Source organism: Microcaecilia unicolor, chromosome 8, assembly GCF_901765095.1.
Source record: "Microcaecilia unicolor chromosome 8, aMicUni1.1, whole genome shotgun sequence".
Lineage (NCBI taxonomy): Eukaryota > Metazoa > Chordata > Amphibia > Gymnophiona > Siphonopidae > Microcaecilia > Microcaecilia unicolor.
The window spans coordinates 5,201,199-5,226,273 of NC_044038.1; the positions used below are offsets into that span (position 1 = coordinate 5,201,199).

Consider the following 25,075-nt stretch of genomic DNA (forward strand, 5'->3'; position numbering starts at 1 on the left):
AGGGCCCATTTTATTCCAACTTCAATACCAATTCTGTTTGGCAAACAAATACCTACGGTACAATCATTTAGATACCTACGTATTATTATTGATTCCTCTATCTTTTAATGAGCAAATTTCCGATGTGATAAAGAAATCTTATCAACTACGTAAATTACGTTCGATTAGAAATTGCTTAGATAAATCATCCCTGCGTACTTTAACCTATGCCTATATTCTATCACGATTAGATTATTGTAATATAGCGCATACAGGTCTTTCAAAATTTAATTGAAAACGCCTACAGATGTTACAAAACACAGCAGCTCGTATCATCTGTAGAGCGTCAAAATATGATATTCAGATCCTGGCTGATATTCAGTGGACCCGCATAACTACACCTGCCAAGTTAGGCCAGCTTTTGACCTGCCCACAATTTATTGGGCCAGTCAGAGCCGATATGCAGTGCCCCTGAATACTGGGGGTTGGGCAGCGCCAGGCGATTTAAGCAGGCCAGAACCTCTCCTGCCCATTTAAATTGCTTTGAAAATCGGCCAGTATAATATCAACAAAGAGTGTTGTACCACACAATGCATGAACAATTACGCATTGAAGCGAGGAGCTCAGCAGTAGCTCAACATCACCAGCCCCAGAAAGACAGCCAGTGGCTTATTCTGGTAAACAGCAATATACACACAGGACTGTAGATTAGGCATGAAGAAAAGGCCTATGAGCACATTCCATTCCATGCAGAAGAAAAGCAAACCTGTGTCATATTATCATAAGCTGCAAACCTTTTACAGTGACAGAGAGAGAGAGAGAGAGAGAGATAAGCAATTTCCTGTTGCCACAGACAGAAAGACAGCAGAATCTCCAAGGGCAACTTCCCCACTCCCAGCAAAGATAAAGGCTTGAAACTAATGGGATACTTTTCATTTCAGCCTTTAACTGTTACCTACATTTAACAGGCTTCTGAACACTTCAACCAGGGAATTATGGGTAGTGGTTATCTGCCCAACACTTAGAAACAGGAAGTCAATCAAGGACACAAAATCAGTAATAAAGGTACGATGCCACAGCCCACAGCGTGATTCAGCATATGTCAGATTCCTGAGGGCTGTTATAAGGGAGGAGCTGCCATCCACCTTTCATTGGTTTACAGAGGCTGCGGCATCAGTACTTTGACTTCTGGGGAACAGAGCAATACACAATCAACACAGGCAAAACACTCAGTATCAGGACTACTAATAACGCCAATAAAACAGTACTGTAGTCATTAAAAGGTCCAGTGATAACACTTACCCCTAGGGAACAAAACAGTCTAAATCGACAGCCCCCCTGTCTACATTCTCTCAAAAAGTACTGAAACCATTACTACACCCTTCCATTTAACCCTATGTTCTACCATATCAAACGCTGCAGATGGGTCAACAAAGAATCTCCCCCACCCCCAGCTCATTTTCTAATTGTCTGGTCATAACACCTTTACTCTTCATTAGGAATATCATGAGACTGCTCCCTCACAGAAGTCAGTCCAGGCCTCTTCCTGCTCTTTATACCATTACTAGTCTCAGGCTGATGAGTTGGTGCATCTCTGCTGAAGGGTCTCCTGTGCCTATATAACCCAGGAACTCCCCATTCACTCTGTGATCGTATAGATCTCCTGTGAGCATCTGAGTGCGTCGTTGTTTCCTGCTTCTTCGTATTTTACCTGTGCTAGTCTTGGCTTTACCTGCCCTGTCTCTTGTCTGATTCTTGGCCTTCATCTTTGCGACTGATTCAGGTTTGGTTCTACAGTCAGTACTTCTGCTCCTTTTTCCTTCTGCAGAAAGTCCAGTGTCTACGCCTCCCGGCTGGAAGCACTTGGGCCTGTGCCTGGAGTCCCGGCTGCCTCTGAATACTAGAGGGCTCAACCTAAGGGGAAAGGGGCTATTATAGGCGCAGAAGCACATCACTGATTCCTGGTGATCTAGAGAGTGGAACCAACCCTGACAAGGAACTACGATGCTTAATGTTTCAGAAACTTGATCTACCACTTCTGGAAAAACCTACATCGAAGCATGATGAAGGCAATTTATAAGCCTGGGTGTCTTTTCTTCCTCCCGTGTAAGTTTTAACTATCTAATCTGAGGCCTGACTACAGCCTTGTCCAGATTTCTGTGCTGAGTTGGCAGCCAGCATTGTTTTGTCTGTCACTGCCAAGTCTCTATCTGTTCCTATGCTACCCATGGTTGATGTCTAAAATGTATTTCCTTTGTTCACACGTCTTTAAAATGTCATCCACGGAGTCTATGGACCACAACGCTCCCTGAAGACACAATATCTAGCCAGATAGGCTCCTTGCTTCTAATTATAGTAACATGTTATTTCTTTACTTAGTGCTTTTGTGATAAGATTTCCAGAGCTCTGTATGACTCTCAGAGGAGCAGAAGTTTTAAGTTTCATTACTTGCCGAAAGCCTGAGGTAATATATTCTGAATCATTAATGGTGGTGACATCTGAAAGATGTACCTTCATGATTTTCTTCCATCCAGTGGACTGAGAGAACAAACAGACGGAACGTTTTGAAGCAGGAAAACGTCCAGGACGCATTTTATTGACTAGTTATTGCTGTGCTCATCTCACGAGCGGCACCCCGACATAATAGACCATACAAAAAAAAAAACCCGACAAAAAACCCCCAACAAAACAGACTAAAACCAAAACAGACCATGACAAAAAAAAATCCTCCCCCAAAAAAACCACAACAGGACAGATTCATGATTCTCACTAGATACCAAGTGTGGATAGTGAAGTCAAGCCGTAGGCAGGTGCCAGGACTTTCAAGTGACAAACCGAGGACTTTCTCAGTAATTTATGGCTCCTCCACTTCTTTGTACCCTTCAAATTCGTACCATTCAAAAATAAATCTATTTCATCAGGCCCTTTTGTAAGGAGTCTATTTTGTCTGGGACTTTTATGTCGGGAACTTTTTTGTCTGGTTTCTTTTGACCGGGTGCCCTCACGAGCAATCAGACACTAGTGGGGGACTCAGTAGCAGGTTAATCCTGAGGAAAAGGCTTTCCTTTCATATTCTAACAAGTATCTTCTCCCCCCAATCAAGATGGCATCCTTGAAATATACTAGAGGGCATATCTTCTGAGATGGTCCCTTTGTACTGTATACTAAAGTACATAAGGCTTTATAAAGTCTTTTTAATTTTTTCCAACCCAATGGAAGTTGGGAAGAATTATACAAAAGGGGTCAAGAAATGTCTGTCTGCCTGTCTGTTGGCAAACTAGGTCTCTGAAAATTAAAGGAAAAAGGCTAAAATTTAGCACGGTGGGAAAACCAGTGAAAAGGCACATTATGAATGAAATTGAAGAAATCAATGGGAGATGGGAACTAGTGAGAAAATTAAATTTGCTGACGACACAAAGTTATTCAAAGTTGTTAAATCGCAAGAGGATTGTGAAAAATTACAAGAGGACCTTACGAGATTGGGAGACTGGGCGTCTAAATGGCAGATGATGTTTAACGTGAGCAAGTGCAAAGTGATGCATGTGGGAAAGAGGAACCTGAATGCAAGGTTCCACGTTAGGACCAGGAAAGGGATCTAGATGTCATCGTTGATGATACATTGAAACCCTCTGCTCAGTGTGTGGCGGCGGCTAAGAAAGCAAATAGAATGTTAGGAATTATTAGGGAAGGAATGTAAAACAAAAATGATATGACTGCACCTCAAATACTGCGTGCAATTCTAACCACCACATCTCAAAAAAGACATAGTGGAACTACGAAAGGTACAGAGATGGGCGACAAAAATGATAAAGGGGATGGGACGACTTCCCTCTGAGAAAAGGCTCAAGCAGCTAGGGCTCTTCAGCTTGGAGAAAAGACGGCTGAGGGGAGTTATGGTAGAGGTCTATAAAATAATGGGTGGAGTTGAACGGGTAAACGTAAATTGCTTGTTTACTCTTTCCCAAAATACTAGGACTAGGGGGAAAGCAAAGAAGCTACAAAGTACTAAATTTAAAACAAATCGGAGACATTTCTTCACTCAACATGTAATTAAACTCTGGAATTCACTACCAGAGAATATGGTAAAAGCAGTTAGCTTAGTGGGGTTTTAAAAAAGGTTTGGACAAGTTCCTGGAGGAAAAGTCCATAGTCTGCTATTGAGACAGACATGGGGGAAGCCACTGCTTGCCCTGGGATTAGTAGAGTGAAATCTTGTTACTCTTTGGGATTCCGGAATCTTGCTGTTTTGGGTATCTGCCAGGTACTTGTGACCCGGATTGGACTCTGTTGGAAACTAGATGGGCCATTGGTCTGACCCAGTATGGCTATTCTTATGTTGTTATGTCCCAATGGCCCCTCTCAACATGCAACATCTCTACAGTGTCAATGCATCGTTAACGTGTGGTAGTAGCTCAGGGATGTCTACAATGCTGATGCGCTCAGGTAAAACTTAGTTGAACACAGAATCTTCTCCTTCTGCTTCTGACAGCCATAAAAACCACTAGGTGCCATCTTTTATGAGGTTGCACAACTAGGGATGTAGAGTTTGGCCCCCAGGCATGTAAAGCACAATTTGTGGATATTGGTGGTTGACATAATCCAACTGCACTGTCTACAGAAACAATAAAGTTAGAGACGTATGAATATTAGTAGGAGGAAAACACAGAACAGCCAATGACATTTGAGAGGTGTGCAGGTATTTTGGGGTTTTTTGTTTGCTTCATTTGTGGGATTGTTTTTTCATTTTTTTGTTTTGTTTTCCCATTGTAATGTGCATTAAAACCATTTAACATTCAATAAAACAGAAACATTGCATTATTCGTTTTGTTTTACTTTCATTCAGAAAATGACACAAAGGAAAACAAATTTCATTGTTGATTTAAAACAAAAGCACATCCCTATTGCCTTTAAAGGGAAATAGCAATGTTCCCAGAATACACAGGGGCTAATTCTACCACAGGGCACTGAGTGCAGGTACAGCTCAGGGGATCAGGTGATGCTCTTATTTCACAAAGGTAACTCATGTACCTTTATAAACGTGCTCCTTGAACGCTGCTCCAGGGCAGGTGCAACTTTGGATAGATTTCTGCCATAACGAACTGGCACACTGGTGTATAATTTATAACACATGCAAACAAATTCCAGTTCTCACTGCACAGAAACGACTGGGAACTTAGGGGCCAATTCTGTGCCTAGAATTAGGCATCTAGAGGGCATGTGGTCCGGGTATACTCTATAAAGGAAAGTTGGCACCGCATCACCAGGTATAGGTACGAGAATTACGCCAATCATAGAGCTGAGGCTAAGAGCGGCAGATCCCTGTGTAACTCAGTGGCGTAGCTACGTGGGGCCACGCGGGCCCTGGACCCCCCTGCCGACGACCCTCTTGACCCCCCCTCCCTCGCCGCCGTCGCCTATCTTTGCTGGCGGGGGACCCCAACCCCCGCCAGCCGAGGTCCTCTTCTTCCGGCGCAAGGCTTTGTTCTGTTTCTGTGAGTCTGATGTCCTGCACGACATCAGACTCACAGAAACAGAACGAAGCCTTGCAGATCAGCCAGCAACGTGGCCGCAGATCTGACAGAACGAAGCCTTGCAGATCAGCCAGCAATGCGGCCGCTGAACCACACTAAACCTTATGTAAAACAAGATCTCTCTACAGTAGATGACCTAAAGTAGATTAGAATGCAATTTATCACTCGGAAACCTTCAGGCTATACCATAATTATTCTTCTATACCATGTATGTACGCACATGGTATATATATATATACCATGATCTACTCCATATATGTTATGTTACTACTACTACTACTTAACATTTCTAGAGCGCTACTAGGGTTACGCAGCGCTGTACAAAATAAACAAAAAAGGACGGTCCCTGCTCAAAGGAGCTTACAATCTAAAGAACAAAATGTCAAGTTGGGGCAGTCTAGATTTCTTGGGTAGAGGTTCCATGTATGCTATCATGTATGTATGCACCATATATGTTATGTTCCATGTATGTTATCATGTATGCACCATAAGCAATAACCTTTGCAATTCTACTACCCGAAATGGCATTGGCCATTACGGCAAATGTAAGCCACATTGAGCCTGCAAATAGGTGGGAAAATGTGGGATACAAATGCTACAAATAAAATAAAAGCAGATGCTATGTTTTCTGAGCATCTATTTTTATGCACAAGGAACCCTGGGCAATTTTATAAGCGCTCAAGTTACTTATAAAGTTACCCCCATAATGTGTCAAAGAAATCATCTGTAGATCATCCTTGTAAATAAAGATTAAAGTTCTGGAAACTTTCCTTTGTTTGAGCTTCTTGGAAGAACCTGGAATCACTGTAGCTTATCTGCTTTGCTCCTATTGGTGCTGAAGATTTAAGCAAAGTGAATGGAGGACATTTAAACATTCAACCACATATCATGTTGAAGGAAATGGATATGGTAGCACTGTTTAATTCAATCCAGTCCAAATAAGCTGGAAACAATTTTAATCACTTACCGCCTCCTTTTTTTTTTAAACATTTTGAAAAATTTAACTAAAATATTTTCTGCTTCAAAAATTAGCTGTGCAAAAACAAACATACATGCCATTTTTTCTCAGTAACTTCTCTGCTTCACAGAAGTATCGACCATAAACATACAATTTTTTTCTGTATCTTCCAGTCACTTTGTTTGGAACTGGAGACTGAATTTTGGCTTCTTCCTGAGATAAACAGCAAACAAAATTCACAGTAGCACAGACTTCCTCCAGGAGTAAGTGGTGGTGGCAATACAGAGGTAGAAGTCAACATAAGAACAGCTATACTGGGTCAGACCAATGGCCCATCTAGTCCAGTATCCAGCTTCCAACAGTGGCCAATGCAGGTCACAAGTACCTGGCAGAAGCCCAAATAGTAGCAACATTCCATGGTACCGATCCCGGGGTAAAGAGTGGCTTCTCCATGTCGGTCTCAATAGCAGACTATGGACTTTTCCTCCAGGAACTTGTCCAAACCTTTTGTAAACCCAGATACGCTAACTGCTGTTATTACATCCTCCCACTAGGATCTTGTGATCTAGAATGGCCGCTGTTGAAAAAAGGATAGCTGAATTGATGGACCTTCGTTCTGTCACAGTAATAAGGATACTTATGTTCTCATGTTGGGAGCAGAGAAGCTGTAGGTAGGAATCATACATACCTTCCGAAAGCTCCGTATGTGTTCACTATTTTCAGAGGGCTGAATGAGCTGTTCATGAGTTGTTTAGGATTTAGTAAGTTCTGCACCACGGGAATGCTGAGGTACGCAATCAGAACTCCGAAAGAGATATTCATTACTTGCCGAACGGAACAACCTGGGTGAAAAAGGAGAAAGGAAAGGGTGTCACCTATGTGACCGCAGGAAGGGATTTCACTTAGTAACTTGACTAATTGATTTCATTTGGGTGTACCCTGCTGTTTTGCAAACTTGCATTTAGTAATTACAAGCTGTGATCTGCAGTGAGCATTTAAATAAACTTGTAAAGAACTGTAAATCTATTTAACAGCTATCCAGGATCTCTCTACGCAATGGCCATATTTGGCCATTAATAAGCATATTCCACTACCTGGGTGTGCTGTAACACAGGCGTAGCTGGGGGGGGCGCAGGGAGAGCGGTCGCTCCCCCAAACAGGTTTTTAGAAAAAATGGTGCCTATGCGCCTCTCCTGCCCGCTTTCCCCATCTGCATGGCCTCTTTACTGCCCTGAAGCGCCGTTCTCCCTCCGCAACTGGCAATTCCCATAGTCAGCCTTCTGCAAGTGTCGGGACCTCTGCTCAGGCGCGTCCCGCCTACTCTAATACAACTTCCTGTTTTCCACAGAGGTGGGACGCGCCTGAAGAGAGGCCCCGACACTTGTAGAAGGCTGACTATGGGAATCGCTGGTGCCGGAGGGAGAACGGCGCTTCAGGGCAGTAAACGTGACCGCGCGGACGGGGAGAGCGGGCAGGAGAGGCGCATAGGCACCATTTTTTCTAAAAACTCAGGGGGAATGGAGAAGACCAGGGTGGAAGTGAACCTATCTAGTCCACTGTAAGCAAGGAAACCCATCTGGTTAATCTGTTTCCACTCCCCCCCCCCCATCCTCCCCTGCGCAGCCGTCATTTCAGGTCACTGAAAACAAAGCAAGCAAACTTAAAAGGTAGAGGAGAAAAGAAATAACAATTGAATATCACTAAAACAGCTTCAAAAATGATTGTAGTTGGTAGAAACTGCAATTCTAAACTCTAGTTTGTGCTCATTTTCCTTCACTATTCTTCTATACAGATGTCCAGATTTCAGTGAGGATATCCTGTTTCCCGATGGGTTCATCTTAACTGTTGTTGTAATCTGCTTTGGGAAGCCTGGTGTTATAAAGATGATGGAATATACCGAAATTAAATGGAAGTAGAATTAAACTCTCTTTTCATTGGGGCACATGGAATCACATCTTCATCTGTTTTGTAGACGTTTACCTTTTAGATATACAAAGGGCTTATTCTGTGTTGAACGTGTTTCAGGGGAAGTAGTTTTATAAGTCAAAATAAAAATAACTTTTGTTTCATGCAGATCTCTTTTGTTTAAACATAAATGGGTTATTAGCCCCTAATTCAGTCCACTGGTTTTCTTATATTTTGTTCTTGTGATGACTTATGCCAAAACTGAAAACTCTTATCTCTATCTGGTCGATAATAAAAGGAACACTATCTGCCCTAAAAAGTTGTTTTTGTGGCTCTACAGGAGGAAATGTGATAAGTGTATGTTTGTGCCCCTAGTCATGCATCCTACGTTTATATAATCCTTTCAAGAAATCCAGTTAATTGTTTAACATTAGTGGAACATAGCTACAGAGGCATGGGTATGGTTGCATTTTTAATATGGTAATACTAGGGACCAGCTAAGAAACAGGTTATTTTGAGTTAGTCGTCACTGGACCAAACTTGCTTTCCTTGTGCCATCACTATCCAGCAGGATAGACAGTGTCTTAAAAGGTGGAGGATAAATGATTTGCACCTCCAACGTTCCATCGCTGTCTGGCTGCCTGGGTTCGTAACATCTCGTGACGTCAGCCAGCCTCCAGCGTTCCATTCCCCCTCACGGCCCCGCCCTCGCGTCAAAACGTAATGACGTCAAAGGGCGGAACAGTGAGAGGGAAGGGAACGCTGTAGGCGAGCTGACGTCAGGATGTTACCAACGGAAGGGAAGCCAGCCAGGCAAGCCAGAAAACGATGAGGTACAAAGGAAGAGAGAATCGCGGCACATCGAGGGCAGGGCAGGATCGATGGACATGGCTGGGATGGGAGGAGAGGATAGGAGAGAAGAGAATCACGGGACACGGATGGGAGGGCAAGGAAGAGGAGAATCGCTGGACATGAAGGGGATGGGATGGGAGGGAAGAATCGCTGGACATGGAGGGCAGGGGAGAGACAAAAAGAAATCGCTTACAAGAGAGCCTTCCTAGGGCCCGTTTCATTGTTGAGGAAACGGGCTGGGTTCCAGTAGTGTTCACATAAAACAGAACAATTAAAATAATGAAAAGGGCTGCTTAGAGAGGATACGAGGTGCAGACTTATTTATGGGCGTGGCTGTGGACAGAGTGGATGGTGTCGATGTGGCATCTTCTCCCTCAGCAAGCTCCATATATCTTGTTCCATTTTGTAAGAAATATTCTTTACTTTTCCTGGTATCTCCCAAAATCTGCTTTTAATCAGTTCCTAATCAGGGTATTTTCTTACATTCATACTCAAGAAATCTAATATATTTTGGATGACTCACACCACTGAGATATTTTATTAAGTATTTTCCTAATTTTGTGTCAAGATCCATAAATTTACGACTATGACATACTACAGAGCAGAAAATGAGTCACTCCTGTATGCGAAAAGTGTTCTTGGGACAGAATTTAGAATCTTAGGGCCAGATGCACAAAGCTTGCCGTGCTATTAACATTTGCTATAGACTAGTTCTAGCCAGTCTAAAGCAAGTGATTGTGTAGCTAGTAATGAACAAGGGGGTTTTCCGTGGCTCTAATGTGAGCCGTTAACAGTCACTGAGAACCCCATGCAAATGTATTACAATGAGCTCATTCGTATTCTAATGTGTATTCTGGGGAACGCACAGCTCCAGAGCAGAAGTAATTTAACGAGCAAATTTTACAGCTGCTCTGGAGCTGTCGGAGAGGAGAAAAGCACAAGCTGGCAGCTGCAGCTTGTGCTTCCTACTTCTCACCTTTCGGCACCCCCCCCAATTAAAAAAAAATTTCCTGGTGGTCTAGTGGACCCCCTCCTGGCCCGTCCCCAAATCTTTTTTTTCTTTTTAAATTTTCCCTGGTGGGCCAGTGGACCCTGACCCCCTCCCCATGGTCCCCTCCAAATCTTTTTTAGAAATTTTCCCTGGTGGTCCAGTGAACCGGACCCCTTCCCCCCACATGTTCACACCCCCCCTCCAGACTCTGACCCCACCCGCATCCCTTCCTATACCTTTACAAGGTGGAGGCAGATGCAACAGCTCCTCCCTCCTGCCTTGGGCCCGCCTAGAACACAATGGAGGCACCCATGCAGTGCCCAGTGCATTCTGGGATGTACTGGGAAGGGCTAAGTACCATATAAGGAAAAAACTCCATCTTGTAAAGGTACGAGGGGGTGGGGTCATGAGGGATGTGTGTGCACGAGTGGGGGAAGGGGTCGCAGGGAGGGGTGTTAGGGTCCACTGAACCACCAGGGAAAAGTTTTTAAAAGTGTGGGGTTCAGGAGGTCCGGTGCATAAGAGCTGTCAAGTGCATCTGACAGCTCGGACTCGCAAACAACGAGCGATGCACAAAGGGGGCTCTGTGCAGCTCATTTGCTTGTGATCCCCTTTGTGAATTACTGGCTGTTAGCGAGTCATTAAATTTTACCGAGGCGGCCATGTTTTACAGTTGCCTTTGTGCACTGGGCCCATAGTAGTACAGCCTTTCCTTAATCCATCTGGCCAAAGTGGCCTTAGATGCCATGCAACCTCTACGACTGTCACCCGGCAGAACAAACAAGCGATCCGTCCTGCGAAAATCCTCCACCTGACACATTCCTTCAACACATGATGAACATCTAGCTTGCGCAACAATCTCTGCTCTTCTGACCTGTGGGAGTCCCCCAGGGTCAGCAGAACCATAGACTGATTGACATGAAAGGCGGTCAAAACTTTCAGCAGAAACAAGGGAACCAGCCGCAAGACAACACGATCTGTCAGGACAAAGTCTGCAATTCCAACACCTGCTGACCCAACAAGATTGTCACGAGAAACACAACCTTTAATGTAAGATCCTTGATAGAAATAGATCCCAGCGGCTCAAACGGAGTGCGAATCAGAGAGGAGAGCACTAGATTAAGATCCCACAAAGGAATGCAAGGGCATCAAGGCAGCTGCAGAATAGGAACACTCAAGAGAAAACGAATGACATCTGGATGACTGGTTTGCCCTTCACTTGCTCCCGAAAGGAAGCCAAAGCTGCCAGCTGAACCTTAACTGACGCCAAGGCCAAGCCTTTGGCCAAACCATCCTGCAGGAAATCCAAGACTTGGGGCATGGAAGTCTGCCGAGGAGAAACTCCCAATCATCACACCAGGTCTCAAAAATCAGTCAAACTCTGACAGAAGCCAGCGAAGTAGAAAGAAGACGTGAATGTAGCATAGTCCCTATCACTTCTGCCAAGTAGCCTCACTTCTTTAACCTAGCCCTTTCAAGAGCCAAGCCATAAGACAAAACCATGTTGGATTTGGCATGACTACCGGACCTTGGGAAAAAAGTCTGGTTGCCTCTGCAAGACAAAGTAGCCGCCAAAGATCTGCATACCAAGGACTTCTTGGTCAATCTGGAGCTACTAGAATTGTCCTTCCTGGATGGTTCTCTATCGTTTGAATGACTTGACCTTGCAATGGCCAGGGAGGAAACAAATACAGAAGGCCCGGCAGCCAATGGCACAACAACGTGTCCAAACCCTCCAAGTTCTGCTCTTTTTTGCGATTGAAGAAACGCTGGACTGTGGCATTCAGTGGTGTCACCATCAAATCCATCACTGGAGAGCTCCACCTCCGGATCCGGAATCTGTGCTGAAAGCCCACTTCCCTGGATCCAGGGAATGGCGACTGAGGAAATCTGCCGCACATTGAGGACTCCCACCACATACGAGGCTGACAGATCCAGTAGATGCTTCTCTGTCCACTGCATGATTGCCTGGGTCTCCTTCGCCAACCTGGGACTCCTCGTGTCTCTCTACTGGTTGATGCATGCTACTGCCATCACATTGTTTGACAATGCTCTCACTGCCCTGCCCCCGATGCTTTAAAACTGGATTAGGGCTAGACTGGTCTCTAGTAAATTGATCGGACAAGATGTCTCCTCCACAGACCACTGGCCCTGTACTGGGTGACCCAAGCATAGGGCTCCCCAATCTTTGAGGCTGGCATCCGTGGTCACTTCCATCCACTGAGGAGAATCGAGCAACCATCCCGTCAACAAATTGCTCAACCAAAGCCACCACCGGAGATCTAGATGCACTGTCAATGGTAAGCATAACCTGACCTCCAAAGAATTTCTCTGGGATCTCAGCTAGAAAGCAACAAATTCTCATATGGGCTCTGGCCCACTGTACCGCCTCTATGGTGCCACCATAGACCCCAGGACTTACTTGGAGATAAAATTGAGCCGATGGAAACAGCTGTCCACACAGCTCCCTTATCTGCTGCAGTAGCTTGAGAATGCACATCTGTGGAAGAAACAATCATCTTTGAGACATATCAAGAATGACTACCAAATAGTTTAAGGACTGAAACGGCACCAAACAACTCTTGAGTGGATAGATGACCCATCCAAGAGAGTCCAAGAACTGAACCACTTGTGCCGTGACCTGACAACTCTCCTGATACGATTTTGCCCGAATTAACAAATCGTTGCGGTATGGATACATCAGAATGCTTTCCTTGCGAAGAGCTGCTGCAACTAGCACCGTAATCTTGGTAAATGTCCGAGGAGTGGTCACAAGACCGAATGGCATGGCACAGAACTGAAAATGTCAGCCTAACACTGTGAAATGGAGAAAATGTTGATGTGCATGGCGAATGGGAACATGCAGATAAACTTCTGTGACATCTAGTGCCGTGAGATATTCTCCTGAGCGAATGGACATAATAATGGACTTTAGCTTTTCCATACGAAACGGAGGCACCTGCAGAGCGCGGTTGACACGTTTGAGATCCAGAATAGGACAAAAGAAACCTTCCTTCTTCAGGACCAAGAAATTGATGGAATATTTGCCTGTACCCTTTTCCCGAACTGGGACTGGACATACTGCTTGCAAACCAACCAATCTTGCCAGAGTGTCCGGAGGGACGCTAAGGAAGTTATCATAATTTTCTTGAGAAACATTATTAATCTGTGAAGGTTTCGTAGTCCAAAGCGTGATCCTTCATCTTTGGAAGAATTTTTCTATGAAAATAAGGCACACTTTTTATACAAATAAGATAAACACCGATGTATGTGGATACAAAAATAAGATATACTATAACACAGTACTGAAGTGCAATGACTGCTAGTTCACTATTCCAGTCCTGTTGAAGCAATCTGATAATGCACATAAGCACTTATCTATATAAATAAATCCCACCTCGAACGTTCTGAAGCTCACTCCAAGGCACTGAAGCACTGAACTCCTGTAGTCTTAGTAGGCTAGGCTATCAGGAGGACCAGTCACCCTCACTCATAGACCCGCCCTCAGCCACGCCCCATCTGTACATAAAACGCTACCTCAACGTTCTGAAGACAAAACCTGAGGAAGCCATCTGCACACTCCCTCAAGGGTTCGTTAGTTCATGGTGGTGAAGCCATGAAACTCACCATCTCTGTGTTCCCCGCCCTTGCGTCAAACGTCGTGACGTCGAGGGCACAACACAGACGGCCATCAACACGCCAGCCCCCACCCACACACGTCAGTACCTCCATCCCTCCCACTTCAAGCCTGTCACACCCCTAACAAGCACTTACACACTCCCCCTCCGTCCGAATCGAACCCCCTCCCTTCGCGTCACTGCCTGCCTCCCCCCCCTCTCGAGACCACCTTTACCTCCGCAAAACCTGGCCCAAAGCCTCTGCGTCCCTGTGCTGACAGCGGTGAAGTTCTATTCAGGGCTGCGGGGCGTGCCTTGATGAAGGAGCATCTGACGTCTCTGTGCGTGCGTCTGACATCAGACGCACGCACAGACACATCAACAGATGCTCCTTCAACAAGGAATGCCCCGCAGCCCTGAAAATAACTTCACCTCTGTCAGCACAGGGACGCAGAGGCTTCGGGCCAGGTTTTCTGAAGGTAAAGGTGGTCTCCACAGGGTCGTGCCAAGGGGGAGGGGCCCCGGCAGTAACGCCAAGGGAGGGGATTCTAATCCGGCGGAGCGGGGAGTGTAAAACTCGGTGCGAGGGCCGTGAAGGGGGCGTACTATTGCGACGGAGGGGGTCTGGAACTCGGGAGGGACACACGGAGACACGAAGGGAAGGAGGGGAGCCTTGCTAGCGCCCGTTTCATTGCGATTTGAAACGGGCCTTCGTTACTAGTATAATATAAAATATGTTTCTTGAATCTTTTGAACGCTTTGAGTGTGGGGATTCATTTTCTTTGATATTTGCTCTCCCTTTTCTACCATAAGAGTAATATTTTACTCCATGTTTATTGGTATTTGTACTGGTCTTTATGAAAGAGGCTAAAATAAGCACATTTAGTGGATTTCTCACATAGACATCCCTAAAGTGTAGACATGTAATTCTTATTCAAACAGAGGATAATACTTTAGACACACGTATGCAATCACCTCTGTTGTAATGATGTATCTGTGCATTTCTGAAACTTAAGATGCCACAAAAAAAATTTTAAAGGCTGAAAGTGGAACTAATAATATTCTTATAGTTATTATATAATTAGAGTCGGATAAAATGACATATGCAGAGTAATTTTCATGCGGCCTGTGTAGCTGCAAAATCTGCAGATACTTGGTTTTCCTTTCAAAATTACATTTGCATTTGCTTGTAATGCATGTTGCAAAGTAAGACCAGAAGAAGGTGCCCAGTTTTGGACATCAAATCTCTGTGTATTGTTTTCCTCCCTCACCCCAGCTAACAGCTCCTGTGTTGCACTCTTAACCAGGCAGAGGATGCACTTTTCAGACAGGCTTTAAAAAGTGTCCTGAGAATGATTTGATCGAGGTCATATGGATGTCATTGGAAAGGAAAATGTGAAGTCTACTAATTTGTAACCACATGTTCTGACTTATACAGTAATTCAGCAAATGCCTGAGCTATTGAATGAGTCACCAACAGGGTTGGGCTGTTGTTTGCAACAAATGCCATTTGCAAATAATAGTGTGCAGTATCGGGAAAGCACACTTTTCTGAAGAGCGTGAAGTACGTGCACAAGTGTGTGCATGTATCACGCAACAGTGTGCAACTCATAATTCCCAGTCCATGAACACATAAGTACATAAGTATTGCCATACTGGGACAGACCAAAGGTCCATCAAGCCCAGCATCCTGTTTCCAATAGTGGTCAATCCAGGTCACAAGTACCTGGCAGAAACCCAAACAGTAGCAACATTCCATTTAGAACCCCAAAGAGTAGCAAGATTCTAGAATTCTAAAGAATAACAAGATTTCATGCAGAACTTCAAAGTGTAACCACATTCCATTTAGAACCCCAATGAGTAGCAAGGTTCCATTCAGAATCCCAAGTACATAAGTGTTGCCATACTGGGACAGACCAAAGGTCCATCGAGCCCAGTATCCTGTTTCCAACAGTGGCCAATTCAGGTCACAAGTACCTGGCAAGATCCCCAAAAAGTACAAAACATTTTATACTGCTTATCCCAGAAATAGTGGATTTTCCCCAAGTCCAATTTAATAATGGTCTATGGACTTTTCCTTTAGGAAGCCGTCCAGACCTTTTTTTAACTCTGCTAAGCCAACCACCTTTACCATATTCTCTGGCAATGAATTCCAGAGTTGAATTACACGTTGAGTGAAGAAAACTTTTCTCCAATTCGTTTTAAATTTACTACTTTGTAGCTTCAACACAAGCCCCCTAGTCCTAGTATTTTTGGAAAGTGTAAACAGATGCTTCATGTCTACCCGTTCCACTCCACTCCACTCATTATTTTATAGATATGATAGAGGTATATAAAATACTGAGTGGAGTGGAACGGGTAGACATGAATCACTTGCTTACTCTTTCCAAAAATACTAGGACTAGGAGGCATGCATTGAAGCTACAAAGTAGTAAAATTAAAATGAATCGGAAAAATATTTATTCACTCAATATGTAATTAAACTCTAGAATTCGTTGTCAGAGAATGTGGTAAAAGCAGTTAGCTTAGCAGGGTTTAAAAAAAGGTTTGCATAGCTTCTTAAAAGAAAAATCCATAAGCCATTATTAAAATGGACTTGGGAATATCCACTGTTTATTTCTGGGATAAGCAGCATAAATTGTATTGTACTGTTTTGGGACCTTACTAGGTACTTATGACCTGGATTGGCCACTGTTGGAAACAGGATACTGGGCTTGATGGACCTTCGGTCTGTCCTAGTATGGCAGCACTTATGTAATGTGCAAACAACGTGTTCTCTTTAAGAAAAGTGCACACTATCCCCTGAACTCTATCCGTGTGAGCCAGGGAAGCGTGTGCAAGCTAATTAATGAGACAATTAACATCAATAATTGGACACTAACAATTATTGATGTTAATTGGCGCCAATTAGGGTCGTGCACACACTATTCTATAAGCCTGGGCACCCAAATCCTACAGTGCGCAACCCAAAAGAAGGTGTGGCCATGGGCGGATCAGGGTGTTCTCATAAGATGTGCGCAGTGTTATAGAATGCCGCAGATCTGTGCCCAACTCCCACGCTGGGATTTACAGTGGCGTAAGTCTTCATGTCCAAAGTTAGGCGTGGGAATTCCTGCTAGGTGCTGTTCTTCCCAGCCACTTACTGAATCTGGCCCTATGTGCAGATTGGAGGTGGTTCTGGCGATAGGAGTGCGTGGGTCTTTGGAGCGAGTACACTTGAGTGACAGTTGAAGTGAGTACTGAGGAAATTGCATGGTAAAGGCACAAAGTAATAAATGTTGGGATTATTATATACATATATTGTTGTGTGAGTACTTTGGAAAAAGGACATTGTTTACTTCGTACTCTGATAATAAATGCTGCACCCCTGTGTGAATAAAATTGATTACATTTTAACTGCCAGACCTTCGACCATTCTTCTAACATTCTTCTAACTAAATTCTGCAACGGAATCTTGGTGCCAAGGTTCTGGTACAGAATTGTCGCTCAGCATGCACCAATGAGGCGCCAAAATTGACATGCAGTGTTATAGAATTATTCCCATAGCGTGCAAAACCCCAGGACAAAAACAACATGAAAATGTTCTGGCTGCCGATCCCTAGTCACCAATGTTAGCCACCAAGAAAGGAGATGAATATTTCTTGCAAATAACCCAGTTATGGACATTTATTTATTTAACACGTTTATATCCCACATTATCCCACTTAGTTGCAGGCTCAATGTGGCTTACACAGTACCGTAGAGGTAGGCTCCGGTTCAATAATAAATAAATAAATAAATAAATAAATAAATAAAAAATAATACAAATACATAGTACAGTGGTAAGCATGTAACAGACATCAATATAAAACAACAAGGAAATGAGGGGGTGGTGATAGAAGTCTAGTACGGTCCATATTTTGTTGTGTCGCAGGAAGTTAATTTGGATCAGGGGGGTAGGCCTTCCTTCTTAAACAAGTTGGTTTTCAGTAGTTTCCTGAGGTTAAGATGGTTATGGATAGATCTCACGGTTTTGGGCAAAGCGTTCCACAGTTGTGTAAATTATGTAAGAAAAGCTGGGTGCATAAGTTGATTTGTATCTAAGTCCATTGCAGTCTGGATAATGCAGATTTAAATAAGTTCGGGATAGACTGGTACTGTTTCTGGGTGGTAATTTTATGAGGTCCAACATGTATTCAGGAACTTCACCATAAATAATCCTGTGGACAAGAGTGCAAACCTTAAAGGCAATATGTTCCTTGGTGGGAAGCCAATGCAGTTTTTCACGAAGGGGTTTGGCACTTTCAAATTTTGGTTTTCCGAATATCAGTCTGGCTGCTGTGTTCTGTGCGGTCTGAAGTTTCTTTGTTAGTTGTTCTTTGCAACCTGCATAGATTCTAAATGGCTTAGTACCATAAATTGTATTAGGCTGCGAAATACGTCTCGTGGGAAGAAATGTTTTATGCGTTTAAGTTTCCACATTGAGTGGAACATTTTCTTTGTAGTGGAATTTAATTGACTTTCAAGTGTCAGATTAAGGTCAATTTTCATATTTAAATTAGTGACAGTTACAAATTGAGAAGCCCGGCTGCTTTATTCGAGGGTATGGTTCACAATCAAGAAATCTAGAAAGGTTCATTTTTGTCTTATATTCTCGTCATTAATCTGTTCTCTTTTATGTGGGTTTCTAATATTTATACTTCTTTCTTTCCACGACTTACTCTCTTTGCCCATGCTTGGATTTCTCTATTTCTTCTCACATATATTAGTCTAGGGCAGTGATTCCCAAACTTTTTACTACGGTAGAACCCCCAAAATATTATTTATTTATTTGTAGCATTTATACCCCGCTCTTTCCCGCTGTTAGCAGGTTCAGTGCGGCTTACAAAGTATGGTACAGAGTTACAGTGTCTGATACAAAGTATCACAGAAATAACATAATTGTATAGAGTAGGACAAGAGGAAGAGATGTGGGGGAGGGTTTAATGTAAGGATAATGCTAGTGGTGTGGTTAAATTAACTATTCAAAATTACCTCCACATAGTGGTTGAAGAGACTCTAAGTTAATGCGTGGTAAGCCTGACGTCAGTGCCGGCCAAAATAGTGGAAACTATTATAAAGAATAAAATTATGGAACACTTAGGCAAACATGGTTTAATGGGACAGAGTTAGCATGGGTTCAACCAAGGGAAGTCTTGCCTCGCCAATTTGCTTAATTTCTTTGAAGGCATGAATAAACAAGTGGATAAAGCTTTTGATAAAGTTCCTCAAGAGAGACTCCTGAGAAAACTAAAGAGTTATGGGATAGGAGGCAATGTTCTGGTATGCATTAGGAATTAGTTATTGGACAGAAAACAAAGGGTATGGTTAGTTGGGTTAAATAGTCATTTCTCTCAATGGAGGAGGGTGAACAGTGGAGTGGTGACGCAGGGATCAGTACTGGGACCGGTGCTATTTAACATATTTATAAATGATGTGGAAATCGGGACCATGAGTGGGATGATTCAATTTGCAGATGACACAAAACTATTCAAGGTTGTTAAAACACATGCGGACTGTGAAATATTGCAAGAAGACCTTAGGAAATTGGAAGACTGGGCATCCAAATGGCAGATGAAATTTAATGTGGACAAATGAAAAGTGATGCACATTTGAAAGAATAATTCGAATCATAGTTAACTGATGCTTGGGTCCACCTTGGGGGTCAGCATCCAAGAAAAAGAAAAAGATGTCATTGTAGATAATACGCTGAAATCTTCTGCTCAGTGTGCAGTGGCAGCCAAAAAAGCAAAACAGGATGCCAGGAACCACCAGGAATACACTGAGGAACCCTCAATTTAGGTAAACATATTTATTTATTATCTCATTTGTACCCCACAGTTTCCCAACAGTGTCAGGCTCAATGTGGCTTACAACGGACCACAGAGGCAGACGCCAATGCAGTAAAATAAAGCTAATACGGCAAACCTACAAGAGATAATGGGGAAGAATAGGAATGGATGGAAGGAGAAGGGAAGCTTTGAGGGAAGGGGGATATGTCCAAATGTCTCTAGATCGGTGTGCTTCCAGCAGTGGAGACACTGGAAGAGTCCGCAGGGTAGGCACTTCTGAATAACATGGTCTTCAGAGATTTCCGGAAAGTTAGATGATCTGTGATGGTTTTGATGGTCCTCAGTAAAGAATTCCAAAGCTGAGTGCTAATGAAGGAGAAGGAGGTAGTATACGTGGACTTGTACTTGATTCCGTTGCAGTTTGGATAGTGAAGGGTAAGATATGAACGGGAGAGTCGGAACATATTCCGAAGCGGTATACTCATACACATGAGGAGTTCCTCAATAAATCAGATTATAGAAACTGTTTGTATGAGCATATATATGCTTGCCTAAACTGAGGGTTCCTCGGTGTATGAAAAAATATTTTAGGGCTTCTACCGTAGTAAAAAGCTTTGGGAATCAATGCCTAGAGTTCGAGGAACCCAGTTTGCAAATCACTGGTCTAGGGTTTCCCAAACCTGGCCAGGTGACACTGCACTCAGCTGTGCTGGATATCCACAATGAAGAAGCATAAATACATTTAAATACAATGATCTTCATGCAAATTCACTTATATCTGAAAATCCAACTGGTTGTAAGGTCACCAGGGCGGGTCGGGCAAGCCCTGTAGTAGTCACAGTACTGGACGACTTGGGTCACTACTGATCATCTATATAGTTTTCCAAATTATGACTCATGATGGACTGTATGATCTTTTTCTGCCATCATCTACTATGTTACTATGTATTACCTTGCATTGAAAACCAACGTTTCAGACCTTTTTTTACATTTAATCAGGAGGGGTGGGAGAAATACAGGAACATTCCTTACAATCTAAATTAATCCAGCTAACAGGTGACTTGAGGGAAAACTCTTACAGTAGACTTCATATCCAGTTAATGGGTCATTTCTTAACTAAATTTGCAAACTGAATCAAAAAGGAAAACCAAGCTGACTCATTTATTGAAGGTACATTAGAATAGAGATGGATATACGTAGCTGCATCTTGAATAATCCTAGCCACACCAGTGAACCTTCCCTACTTAGTTCACACAAGGTTAAGGAGAAATCAGAACTAATTCTCCCAGGGCTCCTTTTAGTAAGCTGCGTAAGGCTCTACGCATGCCAAAATGAACTTACCGCCCGACCACCGTGTGCCTCTTGCGGTAATTTCATTTTTGCCAAGAGTCTGCTACACGCGTTTGGAAAATATTTTTTATTTTCGGACGCGTGCCAAGTGGCTTCTGACGCGCATAGGTTCTTACCGTGCAGACTCCTTACCACTAGGTCTATGGCTGGCGGTAAGGTCAGACACCCAAAATGGACACGTGCCAATTTTGATTTTGCTGGATGTCCATTTTCGGCAAAAATTTAAAAAAAGGCATTTTTGGTACATGCGCTGAAAAATATTTCTGCGCGTGCCTAAAACCCGAGCCTACACTATCGCAAGCCACTTTTTACCGCGGCTTAGTAAAAGGAGCCCCCTGTCTCTTAGAATGGCTTATTAATATGGATTACACTCACCAAGTAATTTGACCTTGTGCGGTAGCTTCTCTGCTTTCTGTTCATTCTGAGCCCTGTCCTCTGTGCTCTCTGCTCTGTGGCTATTCTGCATCGCTTCTGCTTTGTTAAAGTCCTGCCAATCATTGTTAAATATCATCACCACCCTATACTCTGTCCTGTCATCCATCGTTCTGGGTCTTGAAACTGAGCTTGGCCTCTTGCCAACCTGTTTAGACCTTTGCTTAGGAGTCTGTCCTTTTCGCTCTTTCCTGCCTCGCGACAAACTTCTGGCTGGACAGTTTCGTACTCCCACTGACCGTCTGACTGGTGATCGGCTTCGCATTTTTGACGCTGGGCCCTTGCTCTGCTTCACTGCTCTGCAAAAGCCACGGCCCTGACGCGGACTCCCTTTTTCCTCCGAGGAGCTGGAGGGAGTTCTCCTCTGACATTTCACTTCTCCAGCAGTTTTACAAGCTCTGTCTGTCACAGCCTTCTTCAGCTTACCCTGGTTTCTACCTGTTTCTTGCTCCTTTCTCATCATGTCATGTTTGCTCCTCACAGGCACCTCTGCTTCAGATTCTGAATGAGACACACAGAAACTGGTCAGCTGCACTGTTCCTAAGCCATAAACTCAAGAATAACTACTTAAACTTCAGGAAACACCTAAAAATAAACTTGTTTAAGAAGCTCTTTCCCACCAGCCCTGGCTAATTTCAAACAACCGAAACATGCCAATGTGAACCTCAGAATCGGAAACAACGAAGCATGCATCACTTTCACAAACTTCTACCCATCCCTCCACAATACCTGTAAAAACAGTCTACATTATGATTAGCCATATGTATTAGAAATAAATCTCTAAGCAATTCAAACTTTGTAACTGCTCCCCATGTAACATGTAAGCCACATTGAACCTACCAATGGGTGGGAAAATGTGGGATACAAATGCAATAAATCAGTGACGTTCCTAGGGCGGCTGACACCCGGGGCGGATCGCCGATGTGCCCCCCCCCTCCGGCGAGACAACACCTCCCCTCCCGGTGAAACGACCCCCCTCGGGTGCATTTTTACCTGCTGGGGTGGGGGGGGCCGCGCGCCTGTCGGCTTCGCTCGTTCCGTGCTCCCTCTGTCCCGGTACAGGAAGTAACCTGTTCCGGGGCACAGGGAGCACGGAACGAGCGGTGCCAACAGGCACGTGGCACCCCCCCAGCGGCGTGCACCCGGGGCGGACCGCACCCATTGCCCCCCCTAGGAACGTCACTGCAATAAATAAATCATTTGCAACCTCCCCCCTCCCTTAAACTTGTGTACTCTCATGCTCTTCTCTAGTGGCTGAAAAATTCATAAACATCAACACGTGAAGAGTCCAGTGTATGGGCTTAATCAAATTATCAACAGGATGTATTTAAAATTTCAAATCTTATTTTTGTATTTTTATATATAATAAAAAGTTGTTGAGCTCTTAGCTATGGCTGGACGGTGGCCAAACCCCGTTTCACTTCACATGCTTCATCAGGAACTTTGCATCAACTTTCTTACAATATCCAAAAAGATGATATCACATATCCATGTGATCACATTGCATCTTGTCTAACCCTAATTTTTCAATTTCTTTTATTTTTTGTACCCTGCGCTTTCCCACTCATAGCAGGTTCAATGTGGCTTACATATTGTGTACAGGTACTTCTTTGTACCTGGGGCAATGGAGGGTTAAGTGACTTGCCCAGAGTCACAAGGAGCTGCCTGTGCCTGAAGTGGGAGTCGAACCCAGTTCCCAAGGACCAAAGTCCACCACTCTAACCACTAGGCCACTCCTCCACTGTTGTTACTATTTGAGATTCTACATGGAATGTTGCTATTCCACTAGCAACATTCCATGTAGAAGTCGGCCCTTGCAGATCACCAATGTGGCCGCGCAGGCTTCTGCTTCTGTGAGTCTGACGTCCTGCACGTCAGACTCACAGAAACAGAAGCCTGCGCAGCCTTCTACATGGAATGTTGCTAGTGGAATAGCAACATTCCATGTAGAATCTCCAATAGTAGCAACATTCCATGTAGAATCTCCAATAGTATCTATTTTTTTTTTGTTACATTTGTACCCTGTGCTTTCCCTCTCATGGCAGGCTCAATGCGGCTTACATGGAGCAATGGAGGGTTAAGTGACTTGCCCAGAGTCACAAGGAGCTGCCTGTGCCTGAAGTGGGAATCGAACCCAGTTCCCCAGGACCAAAGTCCACCACTCTAACCACTAGGCCACTCCTCCACTCTCCTTCCTCTTTTTGCTGCTACTGAAAAATTCTTAGTCATCTCAGCATTTGCTCATATTAACATCTTCTCTGCTGGTTATGTTTATGAGTAGGAAAATCTTATATCTATAGAATTTTACTTTTGAAATGAATTGTTGATATGGCCAGCTTCTACTTTAAATTTTCCACGTGACATGGATGAGTTAGTTTGATCTCCATATTGAAAACAAAATATGTCTGCCCACTAGAACATGAGGACTTTTTTTTTATTTTTTTTAAGACCTAGGCCCCTGTTCAGGAAGTTGAGTGGAGGAGTGGCCTAGTGGTTAGGGTGGTGGACTTTGGTCCTGAGGAACTGAGCTCAATTCCCACTTCAGGCACAGGCAGCTCCTTGTGACTATGGGCAAGTCACTTAACCCTCCGTTGCCCCATGTAAGCCGCATTGAGCCTGCCATGAGTGGGAAAGCGCGGGGTACAAATGTAACAAAAAAACAAACAAACAAAAAAAAAATATTAATTGTGGAGTTAATTGCAATTTTATCCCACTTAACCATCTATCCCCCCTTCAATCCATTCAGAACTCTGCTGCACGTCTTATATTCCGCATGAACCGATATACTCATATCACCCCTCTCCTCAGGTCACTTCACTGGCTTCCAATCAGATACTGCATTCAATTCAAGCTTCTCCTTCTTACCTACAAATGCACTCAGTCTGCAGCCCCTCACGACCTCTCTACCCTCATCTCCCCTTACGTTCCCGCCCGATACCTCCGCTCACAGGACAAATCCCTCCTCTCAGTACCCTTCTCCACCACCGCCAACTCCAGGCTCCGCCCATTCTGCCTCGCCTCACCCTATGCGTGGAATAAACTTCCTGAGCCCTTACGCCAAGCCCCCTCCCTACCCATCTTCAAATCTTTGCTCAAAGCCCATCTCTTCAATGTTGCCTTTGGCACCTAACCTTTATATCGTTCAGGAAATCTAGACTGCCCCAATTTGACTGCCCCTTCTTGATTGACTGTACACTTGTCTCTTAGATTGTAAGCTCTTTGAGCAGGGACTGTCCTTCTATGTTAAACTGTACAGCGCTGCGTAACCCTAGTAGCGCTTTAGAAATGTTAAATAGTAGTAGTAGTAGTAGTTATCATCCTAGTGGGCAAAATACTGAGGTTTTAGATTGTTAAACCATGTTGTATCACCTGTATTAATATCATCCCAACGTAACAATATCTTTCTAGGGTGTACAATTCAGACAATTAACAACACAATGACCCTTTTCTTTTTTTGTGGTGGAATAACAATCGAGAATAATGAAAGGTGTAAAACTGAAGAAGTATGAAAAGAGAACATTCTGGAACTTGAATGCTATGTAAAGTTAAAAAGGAAAGATTTTGACATGTAACACAGAAAATGGTAGAAAGGAACTGCAGGAGGCATGTGCAGCCCCATTTTACACACTGGTCAGCAGACGTCCAATTCC

The 25,075-nt window shown here is 43.8% G+C and overlaps 1 protein-coding gene across 1 annotated transcript in view; it reads right to left on the reverse strand.

Annotated features, from left to right (window-relative positions):
* LMF1 (lipase maturation factor 1) overlaps window positions 1-25,075 on the reverse strand; it is a 403,232-nt gene that overhangs the window by 20,245 nt on the left and 357,912 nt on the right. The window contains exon 8 of the mRNA XM_030211700.1: window positions 7,157-7,310. Within this exon, the coding sequence (XP_030067560.1) occupies window positions 7,157-7,310 (154 nt within the window). The remainder of the gene's footprint in view (window positions 1-7,156; window positions 7,311-25,075) is intronic.